The 27,325-nt window shown below is 43.5% G+C and overlaps 1 protein-coding gene across 2 annotated transcripts; it reads left to right on the top strand.

Moving 5' to 3' along the window:
- Window positions 1-855: 855 nt before the first annotated feature.
- LOC144668835 (tumor necrosis factor ligand superfamily member 14-like) lies at window positions 856-25,101 on the top strand. 2 transcript variants are annotated; one of them, XM_078531236.1, is made up of 4 exons: window positions 856-1,212; window positions 5,042-5,072; window positions 12,561-12,605; window positions 24,227-25,101. In XM_078531236.1, the coding sequence occupies exons 1-4, from the start codon at window positions 991-993 to the stop codon at window positions 24,640-24,642; spliced, it is 714 nt and encodes a 237-aa protein (XP_078387362.1). In that variant the 5' UTR covers window positions 856-990; the 3' UTR covers window positions 24,643-25,101. The 2 variants fall into 2 exon arrangements, with proteins under 2 accessions (XP_078387362.1, XP_078387363.1); XM_078531237.1 differs by lacking the exon at window positions 12,561-12,605.
- The last annotated feature ends 2,224 nt before the right edge of the window (window positions 25,102-27,325 follow it).

Here is a 27,325-nt window from a genome sequence, read left to right as displayed (position 1 = left end):
TGGCAGGACAAGGTCACCAGCTCAGAGATCCTGGACCATGATAATTTCATCATCATACACTCATTGCTAAGCCAACCATGTCTGCGTTGGCTCAGCCATGTTCATTGGATGGGTGACAGTGGTATAACCAAAGACTAGCCACTAGATCACAATTTCCAGGGAGTCCATATCTCCGCTACAAGGACACCTGCAAGTGAGACATGAAAATGGCAGATATTGATACTGACAACTGGGAGACATTCACTAACGCTGTGACCTCTGGAGGCTGACTGTTTGGAAGGGCATTGGAAGAGGTGGGCAGAAAAGGAAAGCTCAGCTGGGCAAGAAGAGCACCCAGAGAAAACAGTGGCCAGCAATTTCTGCTCCTTCTCCATTCAGTGTCTTCTTATGCAGCAAATACGACAGAGACTGCCATGCCAGAGTGGAGCTCCTGAGCCCCACCAGGTAATGTTTAACATGGAGTTAATCACCATGGCGCTAACCATCGTCTTACAAAACAGAAGGCTGCCATTGCAAAGAATTGTTGTTTAAATGAATATGCAGAGCAAATGTCCCCCTGCACATCCCTGTAACCTGCAAATGAAGCAACTGCAGAATAAAAAATGATGACAAGGCTGATATAAGCTATCAGAAATATTGAGAAAGTAATTGTGTCTTGTGTGAGACAATAATCTATACACATCCTGCAAGTGTGGTTACTGCTGGTAAAAGCTGTTGTATCAAGTCGACAAGCTGCAGGAAGCCCATTGATGAGGGCTATTCGAAGCTAAACATGTGGTTTCAAATTGACAAAAGGCAGTGGGTGGCTGTTCAGTAATGATATAAAGCACTGAGCCACAGGATTTGCCCACTGATGAGTGAGTGATGTTGCCTGGGGATTGGTGACTCTCTTGAATTGATGAATGTGCTGAGCATCACTTTGCTTTTTAAATCCAACTTTACCAGAAAGTTCTTTCCTTTATTGATTTTTTTGCACTCAGGGCCCCAGAAATGGGGGACAGCTATGCCTACCCTTCAGTTTTTGTTGTGGATGGACAGACAGACACTGTCCCTTTCGCAACCTCGGCTAAACGGAAAAATTTGACTTTCACACACAAGTTCCTTCTGATGCTGGTGCTATTGGCTCTGATTGGGGATGGACTTGGAGCATTTTACCTGTGGAGACTACGATCTGATGTTCAGCAATTCAGCTCCATGTTCTTAGCAGCCAAGGTAAACAATGTACAACTTATCCTTCTCTTATACAAAATTTTCTTGCTGAGGATACGTGTAGATAACTGCAATCCGCATACAAAAAGAAAATTTGGAATGTTAGTAATTATTTTGTCACTGTAGACTTTTGAACCTTTCAGCTAATTGCCTCCTTTGACTAAAGTATGTTTCATATCTATCTGACTGAGGACCGTGTTAATAAAGCGCTTGACACATTCAGTTCTGCACAGAATCTCCCAAGGGTGGAAATGGCTAGGGTACATTCAGGGAGAATGCACATTAGTCTGATTGCTGAACAGGCCAAGTATATGTCAGCAGAAATCGATCTAACCCAGAGGTCTAATCGATTAAAGTCAGAGAACATTTCAGGGTTGCTGTGTTAATAATTCAATCACCACAGGCCACTAACAAACTCTACAGATGACTGATCTTAAATGAGCTGAATTAATAGTCAACTTGCTGAGGCTGTGTCTCTGATGTTGAACACTGTTAGATTAAACAAAGCTTATAAGGGCCAAGGTTGAACAATAAGTGTAACTCTCACAGGACTGAGTGGTGGAAATGTGCTGTGTTGCCATGTGAGGGAGCCCTAGTGTGCTGTTATCACAGAGCATATACGGCGGGAATCGTGGCTGTGATGTCCTATACAATGAGCTGCTGAGCAGCAGACACATCATGGGGAGATGATACAAGTTGGGCTGTTGCTTGTGGGAGGGTGGCTTGTCACAATTAAGCGTTCAATGTGGACTATACAATTCAATATGAGAATAGAAGGAAATCATAGGGATGAACACGAACGGCTCTGCAAATCTTTTTCCTAGTGATCAGTTTAAGAATAGCATTGGAACAGACCTGACAGTGTCTTTGACAATACCAGGAAAGTTAAAGATATAGAGATGGGTCAAATATCTGCAATAATTTTATTTATATAAAAGAATGCTTTGGATATTTATCATGTCAATATTTAGCAAATAGAGGGATAAAAGTGGCCCAATTGAACCACATTAAGTTGCAGAAGGTCAGAGTTAGAAAGACCTGCCATGTACAAAGTAGAATGTCTGACTGCATAAAGTAGCGATACAGCGTGTGAACGGGAGGGAGGCCAAGGGGTTATAGAGTACATTAACTGGGCCAGTGGGATACTTTGTGATCAGGAGAGAGATTGAGGGGTTATAGTGTTCATTCAATCAGAGAGATCTGGGGTTATAACAGAGGGGACAAGAAGGGTAGTTTGAGCTGTGGCACAAATTGGGAGTGGTAAATTATATAAGAAAAGAAAGACTTTGCAAAAGAGTTATTTTCAAAATAGCACAATATTAAAACTGCAATCTCTTATTGTTCAATGAATTAGATGTAATAATTTTACTGTAAATATGTATGCAAATTACTGTTAGTAATATTCCCTTACCTCACTTGTTCATCTTTTGTAAAAGTCACAGTAGTTTAAGCCTAAAACAAGATCTATTGTGCTGCTCTATCACTTATCAACATTGGGAGAGATCTGAGAGAGGCAGAGGATTATTCCTGCAGCAACAAATACTTACCACACAAGTCATGCTATTCATTTTCTTAGACATGTTAGCAAAAACTTACTGAGATAGCAGGACCAGTGAAGATATCTTTGAGGTACAGAAAAGTGAGATTTGCCTGTGAAGTGATCTAAGACACTTTACTAAATAATCTAGAGTAAGAAGAGTAGGGTGAGCCCAGAAACGTCATGATAAGTATCAGGAATTTAAGTTTTAAAGGAAGGTTAAGAAGTTGGGCTATTTTTGGAAAAGACAAGGTGTCAAGGTTGAATTTTTCAAGATGTGAAAGGAATTGGCAAACTGATCTTGGAAATTTCTTCCCTCCTGCAGTGAAGAAATCTAAATCCCATAAATTAAAAATGAGGAAGTTATAAGTAAGAAAATAAGTCAGGGCAAATTTTCCACTAAAATTGTAGAATAAACATGTGAAATGCATTGAGTGAGCATTCAAAGTAATAGAAAGGAAGAATGCAAGAAATGTATGCAATGTATGTGTTACTGTGTGATACAAGGCAATCAATCTCCACACACCAAGGTCCCAAAAACGGCAATTAAATAAATGGCTGTACAATCTGTTTTTGGTGGTGCCACCTGAGATGGCTGATGGGGTTTGGTTTAAAACCTCATCCAAAAGGCAGCATTTCCAAATGTGCTGCAGTCCCTCTGTACGGCACTTGAGCATGAGCCTGGATATGCTCAGGTCTCTGGAGTAGGGCTTGAACCCACAACATTTTGACTCAGAGATGAGAGAGCTATCACCAAGTCATGAATAGAATGAATAGGGAACATTTATTTTTGCCGTTTGGAGAGTTAGTGATTCATTTAAAATTGCCACTAAGAAAGTGAGAAGAAAGATTATCAGAATTTTTTAAAAAAACAAGGTGTTGGAGCATAGAGCTTTGCTACACGGAGTGACCACTGAATCTTGAAAAGGAAAAGTATTATTTTTTTTATTTGTTCATGGGATGTGGGCATCACTGGCTAGGCCAGCATTTATTGCCCATCCCTAATTGCCCTTGTTCAGAGGACATTTTTTAAGAGTCAGCCATATTGCTGTGGGTCTGTAGTCACATGTAAGCAGATTTCCTTCCCTAAAGGACATCAGTGAACTAGATGGATTTTACAACAATGGTTTCATGGTCATCATTAGACTTTTAATTCCAGATTTTTTACTGAATTCAAATTTCACTATCTGCTGTGGTGGGATTTAAACCCAGATCCCCAGGTCATTACCCTGAGTCTCCCAGCCCAGTGACAATACCACTATGCCACTGCCTTCCCAAATATCTGAAACAGAAGAATGTACAGGGTCATGGGGAGACAGCATGGTATTAGGATTAGTTTTGGATTGCTCTAGTGAAGAGATAGCACAGAACCAATAAGCCAAACAACATAATTTTGTGCTATAAACTTCTATCATTCTAGTCTAGAATTAATTCAATACCACATAAACATTGGACGGGTTAACTTAATTCTGGAAACGTTGTAGAAACAGGGTGACGACACTTCAAGCACCTTCCCTGTTCACACGATGTGATCTGGGTTCTATGCCTCCTTCCATTTTACATGTTTTTATTTTAATTTATTTTATTGTCAGACATTTATTGTTGGACTGAGCACCTATGGCTAATCTAAAAGCCACAGGGAAATGTAAGCATGCTGAAAACAAGTCACTCATATAGATTCCACTTTCTGCTTAGTCACTAAATGAAATTAAAAACACTGGGCTGGAATTTGTATCAAATAGCACCAAATCCAGCAAACATATTGACTAAAACAAAAGTGATACTAAGACGTATTGCGTGTGACAGTATGGTGTCACGGTGAAGTAGAGCTCTTAGAAGAATCTCATCCCATCAACCTGCACTAGATTCAAACACAACTCCTGGTGTTAAACGTGGTTTTGCTAAACCAGTTCACCATCTAATCCTTCCTCAATCAAATGTTAACATTAAATAGAAAGGAATTCTGTAGAAATAAGGCTTTCTATGCTTTAATTGAAAAGTTATACTAACTCCCAGAGGCTGTCAGTGGGACAGGTAATGTAAAGTATTAAAAACAGAAAATACTGGAAATATTCAGCACTTAAAAGGGAAACACAATTTAACATTTCAGGTGGTGAGTCTTAGTGCAAATGGAATAACTGACAGTAAGAATGGAACAAAGCATTGAATTTGATCAAGGTTTCTATAAAACCACGATATCTGCTTTGACAATCCAGCCAGGACTGCTTGGTGAGTAACCTCCATATTACTGTTATTGATACACATTCTAACTGTTTTGTACCCATTTTATTTCAGAACACTTCTCTTATGGTTGGAAGTATCCAAGGTGAGTGATGCTATTGTTAAACTGAAACAAATTTACAAGAGCTGTGATATGTTTCTGTAAGAAGAATTATATATTCATATTTATAGGATTGTATTCAAGCATGCATGATTATTATCTAGGAATATGTGTGATTCATTGAGTTAGTTAAGTGACCTTTTACCTTGAGATTTGAATTGATATCTATCCAGCTTGATAGGATTAAGATGACACCGTGAAGGTCTGACATGAATTGGAAAAATATGAATGCAGTAAAGGCCCACGACACAACACTGTCCCCAGTTTGTCTCAAATTATCAGTCACACTAAGAAAGACCATAGGGATGGCAGGTGTGGAACATAGAAAAATTCATGCATGTTCTTGTCAGAGGCTATTACATAGCAGGTAAATTGTTAGATCAATATACTGGATATCTGTCCAATGCTGTATCACATTTGGAATGCTTGAAGGGCAGTTATAGAGGGAGCTTTACTCTACATCTAATTCAAGCTGCAACTGATCTGGGAGTGTTTGATGCCAAAATTTGGAATGGTTAATGTTGACATTGGAAGAGGTTATTGCTAATAATTGCACTGGTGACACTGGCAGAGTTTGGAGCAGATATTAGGAAAGGTTGGTCATGTTCAGGAGGGGTTGATATTGACACTGGGCAAAGTTAATACTGACAGCAGCAGAGATTGGTGTTGATGTTAGGAGAAGTTGATGGTGATGCTGGGAGGTCAACAGTAGAAGAGTTTAGAGCTGATTCTGGGCGTTATCAATCATAATTTTAAATCTGAGATTGATAGATTTTTGTTAACCAAAGGTATTAAGGGATATGGGACAAAGATGAGTGTATGGGGCTAGGTTGTGAGTTTTGAAAAATCCAAGGATATGACATCTACTACAAAGTTGGTGAGGCCAACTTTGGAGTATTGTGTGCAGTTCTGGTCGCCTAACTACAGGAAGGATATCAGTAAGATTGAAAGAGTGCAGAGAAGATTTACTAGGATGTTGCCAGGTCTTAAGGAGTTGAGTTACAGGGAAAGATTAAACAGGTTAGGACTTTATTCCTTGGAGCGTAGAAGGATGGGGGGAGATTTGATAGAAGTTTACAAAATTATGAAGGGTATAGACAGAGTAAATGCGAGTAGGCTCTTTCCACTTAGATTAGGAGAGGTAAACACGAGAGGACATGGCTTTAGGGTGAAAGAGGAAAGGTTTAGGGGGAACATTAGGGGGAACTTCTTCACTCAGAGAGTGGTGAGAGTGTGGAACGAGCTGCCATCTGACGTGGTAAATGCGGGCTCACTCTTAGGTTTTAAGAATAAATTGGATAGATACATGGATGGGAGAGGTCTGGAGGGTTATGGACTGGGTGCAGGTCAATGGGATTAGCGGAATAATATTTCGGCACAGACTAGAAGGGCTGAATGGCCTGTTTTCTGTGCTGTAGTGTTCTATGGTTCTATGGTTCTACTAGATTTTTTGTAATTTTAGCTATCCAACAACTTACCCAAACTCTAATGTGCTGCTCTCTGAGGAAGCTGCCCAGCTGCAGTTTGGAGGAGTGTAGGGAATCCCTAATCCCCACTGCTCCAATTACCTGTTTCCAACGGCAATGACTCTGAAAATAAATACTTTACAACATTTAACCTAATTCTTTGCTCTGAATTTTTCACTCATGCTGGCTGGTGCTACCATACCTATGCATCTCAAATAACCTAGCTAACTGGATAGAATCTAATCCATTCATAATTTGAAAAAAAAGTCAATCTTAACCCTTCTGAACTTGTTTTTCTCTAATGAAAATAGTCTTAGAGTTTGGTGCCCTCCTGATTATCCAAGAGCTCTAGTAACAGGTATCATGTTAATCACTATCCTGCGTATCTTCCATTTAAGTCTCATTTCCCCACTATGTCTGGAAACCACAACCAGACACAGTGGTCCATGTGTAGCCATACCAATGCTTCATACAGATTACATATAGCACCCTTAGTTTTATGTTGTACTTTTCTGACAATTCAACCTAACATGCTATTTGCTTTCCCAGTGGTGTTCTCTCACGCTGCTTTTTGAACTTTAAATGCAATATCAAATGAAACCCTCTGGCCCCTCTCTAGATGTGTAACCTTCAACAGGAACCCTACATAGTACACACAAATGGGGCTTCCCATTTCAACTGCATAACACAGCACTTGTCAATATCAAAAGACTTCCTCCAAGCTCAGGTCCAGGCCCCTAACATCATTAAATTGGTTTGCAATCAATTTGTTTTGTCTAAACTTACAATCCCTGTGCACATTTTTGTATTATCTACAGATTTATGAATAGCTGCATCAATATCCTTGAGTAAATTATTTATCATGATGATAAAGAGTAACATGCTCAAGATGCAGCCTTGAGGGATTCCACTCATGACCTGCCCCATGCATACCTACTCCCATTCAAGATGACCAATGATATCACTGCACCTTTCCCATCTCCCCAGAAAGAGTACGGAGGCAGCCACAAGGGTTGCTGGGTACTGAGGCAGGCTGCATGAAAGACCCTACTTGGTACTGTAACAAAAAAATCAATGAATCAAAAAACAGCCCTCTAACTCTCACTCACATGCCATGCCTCCATCCATTACAAATCATGCCACCTCATGCCTCACACGCATCCTTGATGGTCCCTCATACCCTCCATGTCAACCATGATCCTCTACCCACCCTCCATGGCCTTTTATAGCCCTAATGCCAATTTATTGCCAACTCATGCCAACCCATGCCCCCCACCCACCACCATTTGCCCGTACACCCTCTATGCCAATTCACCCAGTATCCACCATGGACGGCTATGCTGAGATAAAATAAAATAAAATTCTAATGTCTATTGATGATTTCACTATTTTTAAAAAACACTCTCATTGGTTCATTCAATACATTTTAATTCCTTCAAGTGCTTAATGCCTTATGAAAAACAACTATTTGCATACATAGACCAACATCAGAGACTTCACAACCACTTGGGGCTGTCAAACAAATGGTGAACTTGCAGCACAACACCTCCCCCCACCCCCCACTGTGATAATGCAAGGTTGTGGAATGAGTCATGCAGCACTAATCCTATAATGATAACCCCCAGGTTTATGTCAACACACAGTCAGTGAAACTGCAAGTAGTCACAGAAGGCTGTTTTCTTTTAATTTAAAGGGCAGGATATTTAAATGCCTTAACAGCTTGACAGTTCCAATGAGTTTATCCACTTTTTACACACACTCATGTCTAATTTTAAAAATCCCAAAGGGCACCTTACCTCCCCAAAGGGGCCCCCCGACCTATCCAAAAGGGTACCCTACCTCTCCAAATGACTTTGGCAGCTTTAGACCTTTTGCACAAATGTCTAAAAACCACAAGTTATGTATTTCACATCCCACTAATGAAAGTTGTATCTGCTTAAAGGCAGCTGCACTTTTACACATGCAGCCACCTCTGTGAACTACGATGTGCAAACGATGTTCCCCCACCCTGGCGAAAATGGTGGGTGCTGGGTTCAGGGCAGGACTTGCGGAATCGTGGCTTTGGTGCCATTTTGTCTGTCTGAGACCCCTTCCGTTCCTGTAAAATCTTTGGGCCCACATCTCAATGTTGTTCACCCATCTGATTTATCTTCTTCCTCTTCTGTTGTACCCTCAATATCTCCTTCAATTGTTGCCAGGACATGGCTGTTGGGTCTTTGTTCCCAATGTCTATACTTGGCTATCTTTATCTCTCTCTCTGTACTTAGCAACTATTTGATTCCTGAATTTCTACTCTTGATCCAACCCATTCATTTGTCTTTTTCTCCATCCAGCTGATTCTGAGCATCCTCTGCCAAACTCACATTTCAAAAGCTGTTATCCTTATCCTCTTTCTTCAGAGTCCAACTCTTGTATCTATAGAGGGCAACACTCCACTCTAATGACTGTACCAGACATTTTTTCAGCTTCATGCTGATGCTTTTGGACATCCAGACACTACTTAAATTTCTGCTCAAGCCTCTTGCCGTAGCTAACCTAACCTGGATTTCATTCTTCCATGTTACTTTATTTGCTATATAAGCATTGCCAATGCCCTAATTCTGATCTTCCAAAGTTCTCTCAGTTTGGGAACAGTTACTTTAGATTCTAGAATTACATATGTCACTCACCTGTATTAGCAAGTTGAGATAGGGAAATCAGGGAATTAGAGACCAGTTAGCCTAATATCTGTTGGTGGGAAATTACTGGAGTCTATATAGATAGACTGACTGGACACCTTGAAAATTTTCAACTGATTGGAGAAAGAGCCAGCCTGGATTTGTAAAGCAATCTTTTGGCAAAACTTCTGTTTTTCTCTCCACAGATGCTGCCAGACCTGCTGAGTATTTTCATTGTTTTCAGTTTTTGTTTCAGATTTCCTGCATCCGCAGTACTTTGATTTTGGACTTTTAAACGAAAAATCGTTTTGCCGAACTTGATTTAATTTTTTAATAAAGTGACTGACGTAGCAGGCAGGAGAATGCCCATGGATGTTATTTACATGGTCTTCTAAAAGGCAATTAAAAATGTTCCTCCTAAGAGCCGACGTTTAAGCTCATATAATTGAAAGCAAATGATTGACTTGGTCAAGCAATTGGCTGAGTGGCAGGAGACAGACAGTAGGAACAATGGGAAAGTACTCTAATTGGTCGAATGTGACCACTGCTCAAACAATATCAACCTGTTCATACTCCCCAACAAAGATATATGTTGGGGCCTCAGCTATTCACTTATTATTAATGACATAGGTGATGCGATAGAGAGCCCCATATTCAAATTTGCTGATGTTACAATGATAGGTGGCGTTGTAAGCCATGTAGATGGAAGGATGAAATGACAAAGAGATATTGATAGATTGGAAGAATCGACAATACAATTGGCAAATGGATTTCAATGTAGGCAAATATGAGATAGTCCATTCTGGACTCATAAAGGATAGAATAAAGTACTTTCTAGGCGATGAAATAAAAACTTACATTTACGTAGCACTTTTCATGACCACCAGATATCCCAAAGCACCATACAGCCAATGAATTGCTTTTGAAATGTAGTCACTGTTGTAATGTAGGAAATGCAGCAACCAAATTGTACTCATCAAATTCCTTAAACAGCAATGTGACAATGATCAGATAATCTAACTTATGTGCTGTTAATTGAGGAGCACATATTGGCCAGCACACTGGAGATAACTCCCCTAGTCTTTTTTTGAAATAATGCCATTGGTCCTTTCACATCCTCCTTAACATCTCATCTGAGATGCAGCACCCTCTCAGTACTGTAGTGGAGTGCCTTGATTTTTGTACTCAGATCCTGGACTGGGACTTGAACCCATAACCTTCTGACTTAGAGGTGAGAGTGCTACCAACTGAGCCACAACTGACCTAAGCTAGAAACAGTAGAGGTCCAAAGAGACTTGAGGGTTAAAATGTGAAGGACAGGTACAGAAAATAATCAAAAAAGACTCATGGAATGCTGGCTTTTTTTACCTAGAGGACTAGAATACGAAGGGTGTAGAAGTTCTGCTTTGGCTATACAAAACCCTGTTTCAATCAGGTCTGGAGTACTGTGAGCAACTATGAGCACCACACCTGAGGAAGGATATATTGACCCTGGAGGGAGTGCAGCCGAGATTTACCAGAATCTGGACCCTGAGGTTTTAATTAGGAAAGATTGCACAAGCTAGGGTTGTATTCCCCCAATTTAGAAGAATAAGAAATGATTTGATCAAATTTTACAATATTTTCATGTAGAAACATAGGACTTAGGAGCAGGAGTAGGCCTTACAGCCTCTCAAGCCTACTCCGCCATTCAATAAGGTCATGGCTGATCTGATTGTGGCCTCAACTCCACTTTCCTGTCTTCCCCCATAACCCTTGACTCCCTTGTCTATCAAAAAAATTATCTGACTCAACCTTGAATAAATTAAATGACCCAGCCTCCACTGCTCTCTGGGGAAAAGAATTCCAAAGATTAACGACCATCTGAGAGAAAAAATTTCTCCTCATCTCTGTCTTAAATGGGAGACCCCTTATTTTTAAACTGTGTTCCCTAGTTCCAGCCCTGGACAGTGTCAAGCTTTTTGAGTGTTGTTGGAGCTGTACTCATCCAGGCAAGTAGAGAGTATTCCATCACAATCCTGACTTGTGTCTTGTAGATAGTGGACTGGCTTTGGGGAGTCAGGAGGTGAGTTACTCGCCGCAGGATTCCTAGCCTCTGGCCTGCTCTTGTAGCCACAGTATTTATATGGCTAACCCAGTTCAGTTTCTGGTCAATGGTAACCCCCAGGATGTTGATAGTTGGGGATTCAGTGATGGTAATGCCATTGAACATCAAGGGGTGATGGTTGGATTCTCTCTTGTTGGAGATGGTCATTGTCAGGCACTTATGTGGCGTGAATGTTACTTGCCATTTGTCAACCCAAGACTGGATATTGTCCAGGTCTTGCTGCATGTGGACATGAACTGCTTCAGTATCTGGTGCTGAACATTGTGCAATCATCAACGGACATCCCCACTTTATGATGGAAGGAAGGTCGTTTCCTGCAGTGATGTCCTGGAACTGAGATGATTGACCTCCAATAACCACAACCATCTTCCTTTGTGCTAGGTGTGACTCCAGCCAGCGGAGAGTTTCCCCCCTGATTCCTATTGACTTCAGTTTTGCTTGGGCTCTTTGATGCCACACTCAGTCAAATGCGGCCTTGATGTCAAGGGCAGTCACTTTCACCTCACCGCTGCAGTTCAGCTCTTTTGTCCATGTTTGAACCAAGGCTGTAATAAGGAAAGGAGCAGAGTGGCCCTGGCAGGACCCAAACTGAGCAAAAATTCCTACCTAAAGTATGCAGCATCTGAAATCTAAAGCATAGGATTCTAGAAGGAACAGCATTGAGACGAGTTTGATTTGTGCTGAATTTTGTCATCAGATGCTGGCACTGGGTGGCCAAAGCAGTGACATAAGCTTGAAATGCTGCCAATTATCATTTATGTTTTAATTATGCTTTACAGTCCATTCAGAGTCACTCTGACTGTTTCCTAGTTTTATCCTGTTAAGAGTAAAAATCCAGCTCCTTCCGTGATTTAGCCTTTTTATAATATGGCATGCAGAACTGTACAGAGTACTCCACATCTGGTCTAACCAAGGTTTCATAAAAGATTAGCATAGCTTCTGTCCCTCTAGAAATAAACCCTAGTGTTTGCTTTTTAAAGGCCTCATACATGATTCATTGTTAGATTTTTGATTTCTAGATTCTCCTTTAGTAGGGATACTATTATGGTTTCAACCTTCAGTCTTAAGCTGACTGGTCCTCCAGTTCCTGGAAATGTGCTAGCTGCCTTTTTAAACATGGGTATAAAATTAGCTCTCCACCATTCCTTTGGCTTGACACCTTTTTGTAACAAATTATCAAATATGTATAATTGTGAACATGTTCAAATGTCATTTTATGAAGAATATCTGTTTTATTATTTAGACATGATCTTCCAAGATTCATCAAAGCCTGCAGCTCATGTTACTGGTAAGAATACACCTGGGCGAGTGCCATAATTAAAAATAAGTCAATCAGATTGTCATACTGATACCATCATTCCATATCACTGCAATATCCTCAAAACATTAACTGATTTTATAAAGGTGTCTTAGGGAGGGGTTGAGTGCCTGTCACTGACCTTGTTACAAGGTGGTAATGCTACAAGGGGATTCAGTCACTTTTACAGGGAGAAGGGGGTTTATAAAGGATATGGTACCTTAATGGTTATGGTGTTGGATTAACAACCCAGAGGTCATCCGTTCAAATTTCACTATGACAATTTTTGAAATTGAATTCAATAAATCTACAAGTAATTTCTGGGCAAGCACAAGAAAAATAGCCATGAAAGCTTCTGGATTGCCAAAAAAGGCCATTCATGCACTTTAACAAAGAGAATCTGATATCCATTTGTGTGATTCCATTTCCAAACTAAATGGTTGCCTTTTAATGCCCTACAAAGTCCTTAGCAAGCCACCTTGGTTTTATGTAACTGCTACAAAGTTCAGAAAGAAGGTGCCCAAATGGGGAGAGTTGTATCATAGGCAGTCATATCCAGAGACATAGCCATATTCACAGCATTTAATGTGTCAGCCAAGAATCCTCTCTCATTGGTCCTGCCCCATGGGCAGCATATGCCACCAGATGTGGGAGCACATTCCAGTAGGAGTGACTCTGACAGTCCTCAAAATTAACTCTGGACCTCAGGAAGTCTTAATGGCTTCAGAACAAACAAGGTCAATGAAACCTCCTGCAGAACACCGTCTCCCACTCCGCAGGCCTCCCCTCAAATGATAAATCACTATTCCTCCATGTTGATCATGACTTATAGGAATCTCAGAGGGAAGTGCTGAGAATATACTCTGGATGGGGAATTTCAAATTTCCTGTCAAGTGGGTCTGTAGTAGTACCATTGACCAGGCTGACTGAGTTCTGAAGGACAGACTGGACCTGTTGGTGAAGAAACTGTTGTGATCGTAAACCGGACTCCCAAGTTTAAAGTAAGATTTGGTTAGTGACACATTGTTTAAAGTAGACAAAGGTTACAATTCAATACACTTAGTGAATAAAGCCACAAGATTCCATGGATTTTGAACAAATAAAAACAAACTTTACTATACAAGGTCAGAAAGATTACAATATCTATCTTATACTCTAACATTCAGGGTAAATATGAGGTACCATGTGAATTAACAGGCAAACTGTGGTCAAACAAACCACACTGCACAATAAATGGCAGAGGCGACCAAGATTTCTCAACAACTCTCCCACAGGTCATTAACACTGTGAGTCAACCAATCTCATTGAAACTCCATCTCTCTCATGAGAAATTTGAAGATCTCGCCTTGGAATTCTCTCCTAAAGTCACTCCAACTCGGACGGCTTCAATGACAGCCCACCTCGCAGGGTTTCAATCTCATCTCCTGAGATTCTGTTCCCCTAAATTCCTGAGTACTCACTTGCACTAATTCCAGGCACAACTTCAGATCTTTGGCCGTGCCGAGCAGAACACTACTGCTCCAAAGGGGTAACTTTGCCCCAAAGGCCCACAACACAGAGCCACCAACCTTTGGCTGTCTACTTCACTTAAAGTCTGCTTCCCACAGCCATTTTCCTGTTTGGAGCCTGTTGTTCTGCTCCTCTCTTTTTAACTTAACTGGGACCTTTCCCTGTCCTTGTCCCCTGTATGAGACCTCTCCCTATCCCCTGCCTGGAGCTCTTCTTTTCAATGGTACTTTGCTCCCGGTCACCTAATCAGGGTTTTCGCACAGTTTTTCTACTTGCACAGGTGCACAGAACATGAATAAAATGCAGAACTGAACATGTACAGCCTGCTCCTGGTCTGCGCATGCACAAAAGCTCCGAGGCCCGTCAGGAGTTCAAGTTCCCAGCTTCCGCTCCCCTGTGAGGTAAGTATAGCTTTCATAATAAAACCAGCATGAGAAAATAACCAATATGACCTTCCCTTCAGCAACTTACTTATCATAGACATGTGTGTCTATGATAGCACTAGCAGAATTGACCATCACAGAATCCTTGTGAAGACAAACTCTCCTCTCCACTATGAGGACATATTCCATAGTCTGTAGCACTATAACCATGCTAAATGGGACTGAGTAAGGACAGATCTAGCAGCTGAAAACTAGGCTTCCAGGAGTTTTGGTAGCATAGCATACCACCTTAATTTGGGATCTCATGGCTTGGCACATTCTTTAAATCTTGATCACATTCAAGGCAGGACACCAAGCCTGGTTCAAAGCGCAGTATAGAAGAGTATACCAGGAGCGGGACCAGACAGGTGCAGGAATGAGCTACAAACCTAGTGAAGTAATCCACAGAGTTATAAGAAAATGGAGATACTCAGCAGGCTAGACAGGATCTGTAGAGGGAGAAAAACAGAGCTAACATTTCAGGTTGATGACTTTTCAAAAGGGCTCCACAGGCCACTTGCATATTAAAAACAAAAATGCAGCAGGCGATAGTTAAATAGTCTCACAGCAAGACATCAGAACAAAGAACTGTAGCCCTATCAATTACAATCAAGAAATATTTTTTTTTATTCATTCATGGGTACTCTCCTGACTGCCACACATGCCTGTACAGCACACATGCTGTAATATCACACGAGGGTGCGATTAAGTTGGGAATCGTGCCTGACGTCTTCTCACACAAGTTCGGGTCAGGTGCGCATCCGCACAAGCACTGTAAAATCCTGGCCCTGGAGTTGGACTTGAATCCACATTATGACACAGAGGCAAGAATGCTACCAACTGAGCCACAGCTGACATAGAGAGACATAGGCCAGCATTTATTGCCCATCTCTAATGGTGATCAACAAGAGAACTAATAGGTGGAGCCTCCAAGAATGTTCCCATCCTCCACCATGGTGAGTCTACCATTTCAGCAGAAGAAACACGGCTTATGTGTTAAGAACAATCTTTCGTCAGAAGTGCTGAGTGGATGATCCTTTCCAGCTACTCCTGGCGTCCCCAACACCATAGACACCAGTTTCCAGTCATTTTGGTTCACTCAATATTAAGAAGTGATTGAATGCACTGGACCCAACAAAGACTATAAGCCCTGGAAGCATCTTGGGTATACTGCTCAAGACCTGTGTACCACAGCAAGCTATTTCCCTAGCTAAGCTATTCCAGTATAGCTATGATACGGTCATCTACCCAGAAATTTGAAAGATTAGCCAAATATGTACTATCCAATAAAAGGGGCCAAATCTATCTCTGTCAATTATTGTCCCATCTGCCATCTCCAATCATTGGTAAAGTGACCAAAAGAATAATCAAATTTGGGTTCCACTACTCAGCTCCAGACCTTATCCAGACATGAATGCCATAGCTGAAGACCAGAGGGGAGAAATGAGTAGCTTACCTTGACATACAGACAGTATTGACTGAGTAATGAACCAAGAAAGCCCAGCAAAAAATGCAGTAGGGGTCAAAGGGTAAACTGTTCAATGGCTGGAGTCATACCTGATACAAAGTTGAATGGTTGTGATTGCAGTGGTGATCTGCCTGAGGACAGATCCTCTGCTCATTTCTCCACACCTCACAGTCTTGGGCTTTCTCTTCAGTTGCACATAGGAGTCTCCCATTTTCAACTTCAATGGGCAATATGAATAGAGAAAAGGATACATGAGACGGTTTCCCATTGCCTTCCTTGTGTGCTTAAAGGAAGCAGAAGTCTGATTCACTAAGAATCTGTTGCTGTGGTTGTTGGTGTCAATCATCACATTGTCAGGACATCACTGCAGCAGTTGCTCAGAGCAGCATATTTAGCCCAACCATCATCAATGACCATCAGGAGTCAGCTGTACACTGATAGTTCAACACTGGCGTCAGAATGGCTCGTTGATTGTGTTACAGTGAGTTTACAGAATCTCTCATCACTCACTATGATTGGGAATTTTGACGCATGCTGCAATCACAAATTGGCCTATGTCTCTCTGTGTCAGCTGTGGCTCAGTTGGTAGTACTCTTGCCTCTGTGTCATAATGTGGATTCAAGTCCAACTCCAGGGCCAGGATTTTACAGTGCTTGTGCGGATGCGCGCCTGACCCGAACTTGTGTGAGAAGACGTCAGGCACGACTCCCAACTTAATCGCACCCTCGTGTGATATTACAGCATGTGTGCTGTACAGGCATGTGTGGCAGTCAGGAGAGTACCCGCCAACGATTAAACAGGCAATTAAGCCCATTAAGAAGGCAATGATCTGAATTTTATGTTGCCCTCTCAATTTAGCGCTCGTTGCACGGGCAACACTGGCAGGCGGCCAATTCGTTTCTTCACGTTTCTCAACCAAGTGCAGGATAAAAGGGGACCGGAGCATTGGCAGTGTGGGTTATTAGGAGTTCAGGTGACAGTTTGCTGCTGCCTTATTGCTGAGATTTCATACCTTTTTCCTATGGTTTCTGCTGAAGTCTTTGCTTTGTTACTTTTTCTTAAGGGCTGTTTGGTTTTTCCAGTTCTCTTTGAGGATTTCTGCCGAGGGCAGCCTTCAGTATGCGAGACGGTGTCATCTGCGTTTCTGCAAATGGGCATTGTGCACTCCGCTGGTGGGACCCCTCTGGAGAGGAAGAGAAGGACAGAAGGGAGAGGAGGCCAGGTTTCCACAAGCAGCATCCCAGGGAGCGACCCATGGGAGGAGAGGCACAGGGGTTACAGGGCCAGCAGGGAGTGCAGGCGGAAGGGACTGCAGAAGACGCCACTATCCTGCAGCCAGAGTGTACAGGCAGCAATCCAGCCACCTCAACATGTCTAGTGGTCCAATGCCAAAGGAGGCTTCGCCTCTCTAGGGACACCATGACATCCAAAAGCCAGATGATTGAGCCGGAGATCCTCTCCAACTGTGTGGGTGGCCACCCAATGCCAGTGGCTCTAAAGGTCACCGTGGCCTTCAATTGTTTTGCATCTGGTTCTATCCATGGGCCAGTGGGGGACCTGTGTTGAGTGTCCCAATAAGCTGTCCACAGTTATATCAAGCTGGCCATTGACACTCTCTTCAGCTAGGCCATGACATTCATTCATTACCAGACGGATAAAGCCAGCCAGGCTGAGCGAGCCAGAGGCATCGCAGCAATTGCTGGGTTCCCGAGCATCTAGGGTGCCATAGACTGCACTCATGTGTCCATCAAGGTGCCAGTGGGTGGGCTGGTGCCTTCATTAACAGAAAAGGCTTCCACTTAATGAACATGCAGATTGTATGCAATCACAGATTCTGAAAGTCTGTACAAGGTACCCTGGCAGCTCCCATGATGCATACTTCCTGCGACACTCCCAGGTGCCAAGATTGTTCCTGGCTCCAGCTCGGTTGGATGGTTGGCTGCTGGGTGACAAAGGATATCCCTTGAAAAGGTGGCTCATGACACCACTCCGGCACCTAAGGACAGAAGCGGAAAAGCGGTACAATAGGGGTCATGCCTCCACAAGGGCGATGGTTGAGAGGACCATTTGGCTGCTGAAGATGAGGTTCCAATACCTGGACTGATCGGAGGTGCCCTGCAATATCCTCCAGAGCGCATGTTGCTTATAGTCATTGTCTGCTGCGTTCTGTACAATGTGGCACTGGCAAGGGAGGACCCACTGGAGGGCGAGGATAGCGAGGCAGCTCCACAGGCCTCAGAGGATGACTCTAGTGATGGTTCTGATGAGGAGCCCAGGGAGGCACAAGGTGAGGACATGGAGGCAGATGTCCAGGGAGGCAGGAGCACCAGGGAGACCTTGATTCTACGCACCTTCAGCTAGGCTGCCAAGGTGTGGCTTCGATTTCATGGCAAGGGCACCACCTCCTTAACAAACATTTCTGAGGAGGCAATCCCATGACCCCAATATCGAATCACAACCGCTGAAATGAAGTTTGCTGCCCCTGCCGTCTATCATAAGCCACTGCCATGCCCTGTGCCTATGCAAAACATGAAGGATACTCAGGCCAGTAAAACAAAATCAAGATTTATATCTTTTCCACAGTAACAAAAAAGGAACATAACATAATATTGTGTTAGATGTCCCAAAAAAAATCATACATAAAAATGATGAAATGAAATAACGTCACCAGTGAAAACCCCCTTTGTGCTCACGGTGCCTTAAACTTACGCTTGCGAGTGCTACGTCTTGGTGCTCCCCCATCATGGCTGTGGCATTAGAGGCAGCCTCCTGACTCTGCTGTTGTGTCAGCCCTGATGACCTTGGCGGTCATCGTCTGGCTGGCGGGGCCTGAGTGGGCACTGCCTAGTATGCTGCAATCAGCGACATGGCTGGGTACTCCTCAGTCATCACAGCCTCATCAGATGCCATGGTCACTGGCAGAGGGGTGAAGGAGCTGCTGCCCTCATCCAGAGAGGAGCCAACAGGCAGCTCGTCCACCAGTGTGAGGTAGGTTTGGACCTCCTAGCTCACCATTGATGGACGGGCACCTAGCAGGGAGACTAGGTGTCTCACCCATCTCTCACATTGGTAGTGACCTCATGAGTTCACTGCCAGTGTGTGGGAATGCAGGTCCGAGCACAGTCCCAGGAACCTCTGATTCTGTTCCTGGAGCTGTCTCTCCATGAGAGTCGCCACTCTCTCAATGGAAGAGGCATTGCGCTCGGTGCTCAGGGTCAACGCAGTGCTCACACTCCGCATGGACTCCTCCATGACAGAAAGCATGGCACACAGACCCCCATGGATCTCCGCCAGACCTTCACACGCACCCACTGGACATCCAGCATCTGCCACCAGATGGTTGACTCCAGAGGCTAGTCATCTGCCTCGGCCTCAGCATGGTCCTGGTCTCCAGCAGTCCTCTGACTGCCAGTGCTGCCAGTGCCCTAGGCTCTTCCAGCCTCTGCCAGCTCCTCATGCGAGTGTGCCATGCCCTCCCCACAATGCACTACTATCTGAGCCGATGAACTAATGCCCACCGACATGCTTGTATCTGTGCTGGTGCCTGGTAGCGAGAGAGGATGTGACTGTGGCTCCTCCTAAGGTGTCAAGGGAGAGTCCTCGGGGTCCTGGTAGCCTCTGGAGGATGGTGCTTCTGAGGGGGGAAGACAATATGTCAGTATTTTCAATCATCACAAAGTCAATGTGCACGCTAGGTGGGCTGGTGAGTCTATGGACAACTGCATCATGTTGGCATCGTGATTGCTGGATCACTGGGGACTCTTGTTTAGAACTTCTCATTTGAAGTGAGACAACCCTACATTGTTTTCACTCTCTGCCAGTCTCGCATCTGTCCACTGGACTCTTACCTTCCTCCGAGATGCCTGCCTCTCCGCAACCTGAGGACCTTGCTCCAAGCTCGCACTCTAACTCTAGGGGGGGCGATCTCAAATTTGCTCATTATGAGCAGGTTGGCCACTCCACCACCCGTTGTGCGCGCTCCACAGCATTATGGCTTCTCTTCTGTATGGACGAAAGTGCACTCATTTGTCCACCCTCTACCTGCAACATCATTCTAGTCTCGCACCACCACCCTGGAGAACCAGGCTGAGGTACCCGTCAGATTTGCACATCCCACTCTTCTACACCCCTAAGGCTAGTGGCCACATCTCCCAGCCTTGGCTGGCACAGGTATATGTGCCTTTTGTCACTCTGAATCTTATACCCCTGAGCACCATGAAGGATGTCCACCGTACATGACATCTCCACACATTCCGCAGCCAGCTCGGTACTCACCCTTGCCAAGTGAAGAAGATCATTAAACCATTTGCGGCACTGGATCCAGGTGCAGTGCACCACATCATACCTGCTGACCTGGCTACCACTTTGACCAGGCCTCCTTCATCTGTTGTGGTGGCCTGCTCTTACCATCAGTGGCATGAGGATGTCCCGCCTGGCACTCACTGCCTCCACTAGAGTGCCCAGGCACTCGCCTGAGAAGCGGGTGGCAGAGTGCCCACCGGCATTGCCCTCCCACCTGGCATGCCTGGCAGGTGCTGAGACCATGACTTAAGCCAATTTTTAAAAATTCATTTACAGGATGTAGACTTTGCTGGCTGGGCCAGCAATCATTGCCATCCCTAATTGCCCTTGAGAAGGTGGTGGTGAGCTGCTTTCTTGAGCTGCTGCAGATCCTGTGGTATAGGTACACCCACAGGGTGTTAGGGAGGGAGTTCCAGGATTTTGACCCAGCAACAGTGAAGGAACGGCGATATATTTCCAAGGCAGGATGGTGAGCGACTTGGAGGGGGAATTCCAGGTGGTGGTGTTCCCATGTGTCTGTTGCCCTTGTCCTTCTAGATGGTGAGTGGTGGTGGGTTTGGAAGGTGCTGCCGAAGGAGCTTTGGTGAATTCCTGCAGTGCATCATGTAGATGGTACACACTGCTGCTACTGTGGTCGATGGTGGAGGGAGTGAATGTTTGTGAAAAAAAGGTGAATTTGAGTTTATTTTTTTCAATTACTAAAATGGGGTGGATGGGGTGTCAATCAAGCGGGCTGCTTTGTCATGGATGGTGCCAAGCTTCTTGAGTGTTGTTGGAGCCGCACTCATCCAGGCAAGTGGAGAGTATTCCATTACACTCCTGACTTGTACCTTGTAGATGGTGGACAGGCTTTGGAGAGTCAGGAGGTGAGTTACTCGTCTCACAATTCCTAGCCTCTGAACTGCTATTGTAGCCACACTATTTATATGGCTAGTCCAGTTCAGTTTCTGGTCAATGGTAGCCCCAGGATGTTGATAGTTGGGGATTCAGTGATAACAATGCCTCTGAATGTCATAGGGTGATGGTTAGATTCTCTCTTGTTGGACATGGTCTTTGCCAGGCATTTGTGTGGCGCGAATGTTACTTGCCACTTGTCCTCCCAAGCCTGGATATTGTCCAGGTCTTGCTGCATTTGGACATGGACTGCTTCAGTATCTGAGGAGTTGCGAATGGTGCTGAACTTTGTGCAATCATCAGCGAACATCCCCACTTCTGACCTTATGATGGAAGGAAGGTCATTGATGAAGCAGCTGAAGATGGTTCGGGTGAGGACACTAGCCTGAGGAACTCCTGCAGTGATGTCCTAGAACTGAGATGACTGACCTCCAACAACCACAACCATCTTCCTTTGTGCTAGCTATGACTCCAACCAGCGGAGAGTTTCCCCCCTGACTCCTGTTGACTCCAGTTTTGTTAGGGCTCCTTGATCCCACACTCGGTCAAATGCTGCCTTGATGTCAAGGGCAGTCACTCTTATCTCACCTCCTGGACAACTCCTTGAGGCTCTTCAACAACTCCTGATAGCCTTCTGGGAGTTGGGTCTGCTGAATTTAAATCCCCCGCTGGGTCCCCATTGGGCCTGGCGCCCGCCACGCTCCCGCCCCTGTCGGCAGGGCTGCGCCAATGTCCGGGTGCGTTTCATGCTGGCCGGCCCTTAATTGACCAGCCAGTGTGAAATCATATTTGGGTTCCATTCACAGTCGGAAACGGAAATTGAGGCCACTTCCAGGCCCGCTGATCGTGTGCACATGATGTGCGCAAAATTCAGGCCCAGGAGTTGAGCACAAAATTCAAGACTGAGACTCCAGTGTAGTACTAAGGGAGTGCTGCACTGTTGGAGGTGCTGTCCTTCAGATGAGACATTAAACTAATGCCCTGTCTACCCTATCAGCTGGATGTAAAAGATCCCATGGCAATATTTCTTATAAGAACAAGGGTTCTTGGTATTCTGGACAATATTTATCCCTCAGTCAACATCATAGACAGATTATCTGTTCATTATGTCACATTGCTGTTTGTGGGAGATTGTTAAGCAAAAATTGGCTGCTGCTTTTTCTACACAGTGGCTATAGTTCAAAAGTATTTTGGGATGTCTGGAGGTTGTGAAAGGTGTTATATAAATGCTTAAATTCTTTCTGCTGGCCAGCACAATCTTAGGCCGCTGCCTGAAAATGAGGCTGTGTCCTCACTAGCTTAAAGCTAATCCACATATATCATTCAAAGGCTAGACTCGCTTATCAATATTAAATTTATAGCTAATTATTGACAATGGCTGATGTGGCACAGTGCAAAATCTGATATGATTTAATCCAAGAAGCACCTTCAATTCATATTACATTTCACCTAACAAGCCTCACACCTCTTGAAGCCCACCACAGCTCTTGGCTTTTCCTTTTGAGACGATGGGGTTTTAACTCACCTATTTTTAGTAATTGAAAAAAATAAACTCAAATTTACCTTTTTTCACAGTGCATTATATCAGGGTTCAATTCCATTGTATTACTGGGAAGGTAAATTATAAGGGTCTCTGGTATCTCTAATTCATTGTTACAGGGAAGTTGCATGTTACAGGGTGCGGTAGTTCTCATTGACTACATTACTGGACTATGCATTATTCAGGGACTTTGTATCTCTCACCATGTTACTGTAAGGGTGTATTATAAAGGGGTTCAACATCTGACTATTTATGCATCTTGTTTAGGGTGCTGACCCTCCTGAGTATTTGGAAATCTCCTAGAATTGAGCACTTCTCCTCTGGGTACTGCTGTAAACTGAGGATAGGAAAAGTCATGCAAAAAGGAGATGAAAGGTGTGTGAGGGGGAATGAGTTTAAAACTGAAAAATTAACCTTTAGCTCTGCACCATTCCAATCCCCCAACAATTTAAATCACTCATGTGGCGTCCTGAAAGAAGGATTGGGGAGATTGGTCATGTGGGGGCAATTATTAAAAAGGATGTTACAGGGGTGGGGCCTGGGTAATGGTTAAAGACAAAAGGTGGCAATGATGAGAACTGTTGATACAGGCAATGTGAAGGCCAACGCATTTGGAAGAAAAGGTTGGAGAGAAAAAACTTTCAACAGTTAACTCAAGAGCTGATTAGGAAAAACCTTACCCAGGCTTACCTTGACTTATAAATGATGTTGTAAATGATCTCGCTGAAATCACTGTATTCCACAAAATTCTATCAATTCCAATATTGTTATTTTCAATTGATCCCTAACCTCAGAAATTTTTTTGGGGAAAGGTTCCAGAATTCCATTAGCCTTTGTGTCAAGAAGTGCTTTCTGACATCAGCCCTGAATCACCTCACTCTAATTTTAAAGCCAAATTGTTCTGGCCTCTCTCACCAAGAGGGAACAGTTTCTTTAACCATCCCGTCAACTCCTTTAACCATCTTGTACACCTTAGTTAGTTCACCCTTTAATCTTCCATATTCTAGAGAATGTAGGCAAAATCTTGGTTAAAGAGGTAGGTTTTAAGCAATGTTTTAAAAGAGGTGAAAAGACTTGGGGAGGGAGTTCTGAAGGGAGGGTTGCCAATGACAGGACTAAGAAATGGGAGGTACACCAGAGGCCCGAGTTGGAGTTCTCATAGTATTGTAGGGCAGGAGGAGGATACAAAGATGGGGAGAAGTGAGAGAATGAAACATCAGGATGATATTTTTAAAATTGAGGCCTTTCTGAACTAGGAACCAATGTTGATGAATTGAACTTGGTGCAAAATAGGTCACAGACAACAGAATTTTGGATGAGCTCAAGAGAAGGGTGGAAGATGGAAGGCCAGCCAGGAGAATGTTGGAATAGAAGCAATTAATGCATGAACGATCACCACAGATAATTTGTAATACTAGAAAGGATGATGGAACCTGTCTGATTGGAACAATATTTATAGATGTTCTTATTCTTGCAGGATGTAACTGCAGTGCCTTTGAGTATGGCCGACTGCAGTGGGCGCACAACAGAGGGATCGCTTTCTTGCGTGGAATTGACTATAAGGAAGGAGCTTTGGTGATTAAAAAATCGGGACATTACTTCATTTACTCCAAGATCCTACTGGGAGAAAAAAGTTGTAATGATGATAAAAATGGGTTTCTGAAGCAGACAGTTTTCAAAGAAGGAGCAGCATATCCACAACCTATTGAATTAATGGCTGTTCGGAAATTCTTCTGTACAGGGGACAATCCAGACCATTGGCTGGACAATAGCTACCTGGGGGCAATATTTGATTTCAATGAAGGGGATCATGTGTTCATTAAAATAACAGATAAAAAACTTTTGAGTATCTCCAATGACGCAGAAACGTTCTTTGGTGCTTTTATGATTTAATATGTCTATCAGACTTCCTATTCATTTGTCTCATTCAGTAAGTGAATACCTACTGCAAACATGTGCTCATTTCCTGCTTTGCTGATGTGAATGTCTAAGTGTACCACTCGATAGTGATTAACTAAGCATGTATTTTTGCTTTTAAAATGGAAGCATTTACTCTGAAACATGAGCTGGAATCTTGTTGTAGGTTCGAATGTGCCCACCTGCCTCATTTCCTACTGCTAGTAACAGCACAAGATTCTGGCTAATGTAAAGATGTGCCACGGTACATGCTAACATAATGTCCATTTAATATTCATCATTGTTTTTATAAATCTTTATTTATTGCTGCTTCTCTGGCATTTTCTTTTTGTATTGCAGATTACAATTCCCACTTAGTCCCAGAATGAGAACATTGTTCAATTTACTGTTTTACAATTTGTATAACACTGATGATGGGATTGAAGTCCTTACCTTTAAAATTAATTCTGGGAATGTGAATGTCCATCCCTAGTTGTCCTTGGAAGGCAATGGTGAGCCACTGCCTTCTTGAACCGCTGCCATCCATGTGGCGAAGGTGCCCTGCAGTGCTGTTAGGTAGGAAATTCCTCAATTTGACCCAGCGATGATGAAGGAATGTCGATATATGTCCAAGTTGGGATGGTGTGTGACTTAGAGAAGGTAGCGTTCCCATGTACTTACTTGTCCTTCTAGGCGGTAGAGATCATGGGTTTGGAAGATGCTGTCAAAAAATCTTGGCAAGTTGCTGCAGTGCACCTTGCAGGTGGTACACACTGCAGCCATGGTGTGCAGGTGGTGAAGGGACTGGATGTTTAAGGTGGTGGATGGGGCGCCTATCAAGCGGGCTGCTTTGCCCTGGATGGTGTCGAGCTTCTTGAGTGTTGTTGGAGCTGTACTCATCCAGGTTAAGTGAAGAGTATTCCATCACACTCCTGACTTCTAGGTGGTGAAGAGGCTTCGGGAAATCAAGAGATGAGCCACCCACTGCAGGATTCCCAGTCATTCACCTGCTGTAGTAACAAATATGTGTATTTACTATTGCTTTCATATGCTTTCTGATCGGCCTCGTCTCAGTCTATGCGTTCAAACACCCCTCCGTTTGTGCTATCCCATTGAGGTTACCCCCTTCGCATATGAAAACAAAATACTGCGGATGCTGAAATCTGAAATAAAAACAGAAAATACTGGAAATACTAAGCAGGTCAGGCAGCATCTGTGGAGAGAGAAACAGAGCTAATGTTTCAGGTCAGTGATTTTTCATCAGAACAGTTGCTGTCAGACCTGCTGAATATTTGCAGCATTTTCTTTTTTATTACCCCCACCCCACCCACCTTTCATATGTCCTATTCCAGAAACTCTATTTTTAAAAAATCTACTATTCCTAAAGGACTCTCTACCTTAATCTGTCCAGTCCTGACAAGATTGTCTACCTCAGAACGCATACTTTGCTCTGCACTGCCCCATTAAGAGTGTTCCTTTTACTTGATTCCACCTTGACAGAACTGCCCACCTCAGCTGGGCACTGTTGGTTATATGATGTTTATGTGTTACCTGGCATGTGATACTAAAATTATGTTCTGTACATTGCTGGCTGCCATTTTATATTATTGTGGTTTAATTTGTACTAACTAGCAAACTTGAAATAAATCTTTAAATATATTTTGATTACTGTATTAACCTTTTTAAATTTAAATGGAACCCCATCTCCAACCATCCCTTCCTCTTCAAAGTTCTTGAACATGTTGTCACCTCCCAAATCTATTTCCACCTTTCCCGGAACTCTATGTTTGAATCCCTCAAATAGGCTTTTGCTTCTGTCATAGTACCAAACAGCTCTTACAAAGTCACAAATGACATCCTATGTGACTGTGACAAGGGAAAACTTTCCCCTCCTCGATCTATCTGCAGAAACAATTCACCACACCTCCTCCAATGCCTCTCCACTGTCCTCTAGGTGGGTGGGATTGATCTCACCTGGTTTCATTCTTAATCATCTATTTGTATGTAATGATGTGCATTTGCTTCTCTTCCTGCTCCCACACCATTACCTCTTGTGAACCCAAGGATCTATGCTTTTCCCCCTTCTATTTCTCATCTACATGCTGCTCCTTGATGACATCACCTGAGAACAGTGTTAATTTTCACATGCAGGCTGCCGACTCCCAGCTCCACCTCAGCTCCTCTCTTGACTCCCCCAGTGCTAAGTTATCAGATTGCTTATCCGACATCCAGTACTGGATGGGCAGAAATTGCTCCCGATTAAACATGGGAAGTCATCGTTTTCAGTCCCCACTCCAAACTCTCTTCCCTAACTACTGACGCCATCCCTCTCCCTTGCAAGTCTGAGATTAAGCCAGTCTGTTCATAATCATGGTGCCACATTTGACCCTGAGATGAACCTCTGGCCTCATATCCTTGCCCTAACATTGCCTGGCTTTTCTCCATCTCAGCTCATCTGCTGCTAAAACCCTCATTTATGCCTTCATTCCCTCTAGGCTTGACTATTTCAACGCACGCCTGGCTGGTCTCCCACAATCTACGGTCCATCAACATGGAGGTTATCCAAAACTCTCAACTTGCAGCAACTCCTGTTCACCCATCATCCCCGTGCTTGCCGACCTATGCTGGCTTCTGGTCAAAAGCAACGCCTTGATTTTAAAATTCTCATCCATCTTTTCAC

This window comes from Cetorhinus maximus, chromosome 28 (assembly GCF_964194155.1).
Source record: "Cetorhinus maximus chromosome 28, sCetMax3.hap1.1, whole genome shotgun sequence".
In the NCBI taxonomy this organism is placed as follows: domain Eukaryota; kingdom Metazoa; phylum Chordata; class Chondrichthyes; order Lamniformes; family Cetorhinidae; genus Cetorhinus; species Cetorhinus maximus.
The sequence above is the reverse complement of the archived record's forward strand: the minus strand, read 5'-3'. Positions and strand labels throughout refer to the sequence as shown.

Bases quoted from the DNA above. Each gene is read 5' to 3' on its own strand.
- LOC144668835 (XM_078531236.1), top strand. From the start codon at position 991: ATGGGGGACAGCTATGCCTACCCTTCAGTTTTTGTTGTGGATGGACAG. The intron at 1,213-5,041 runs GTAAACAATGTA...ATTTTATTTCAG, and splicing joins CCATGTTCTTAGCAGCCAAG to AACACTTCTCTTATGGTTGG. The intron at 5,073-12,560 runs GTGAGTGATGCT...TTTATTATTTAG, and splicing joins TATGGTTGGAAGTATCCAAG to ACATGATCTTCCAAGATTCA.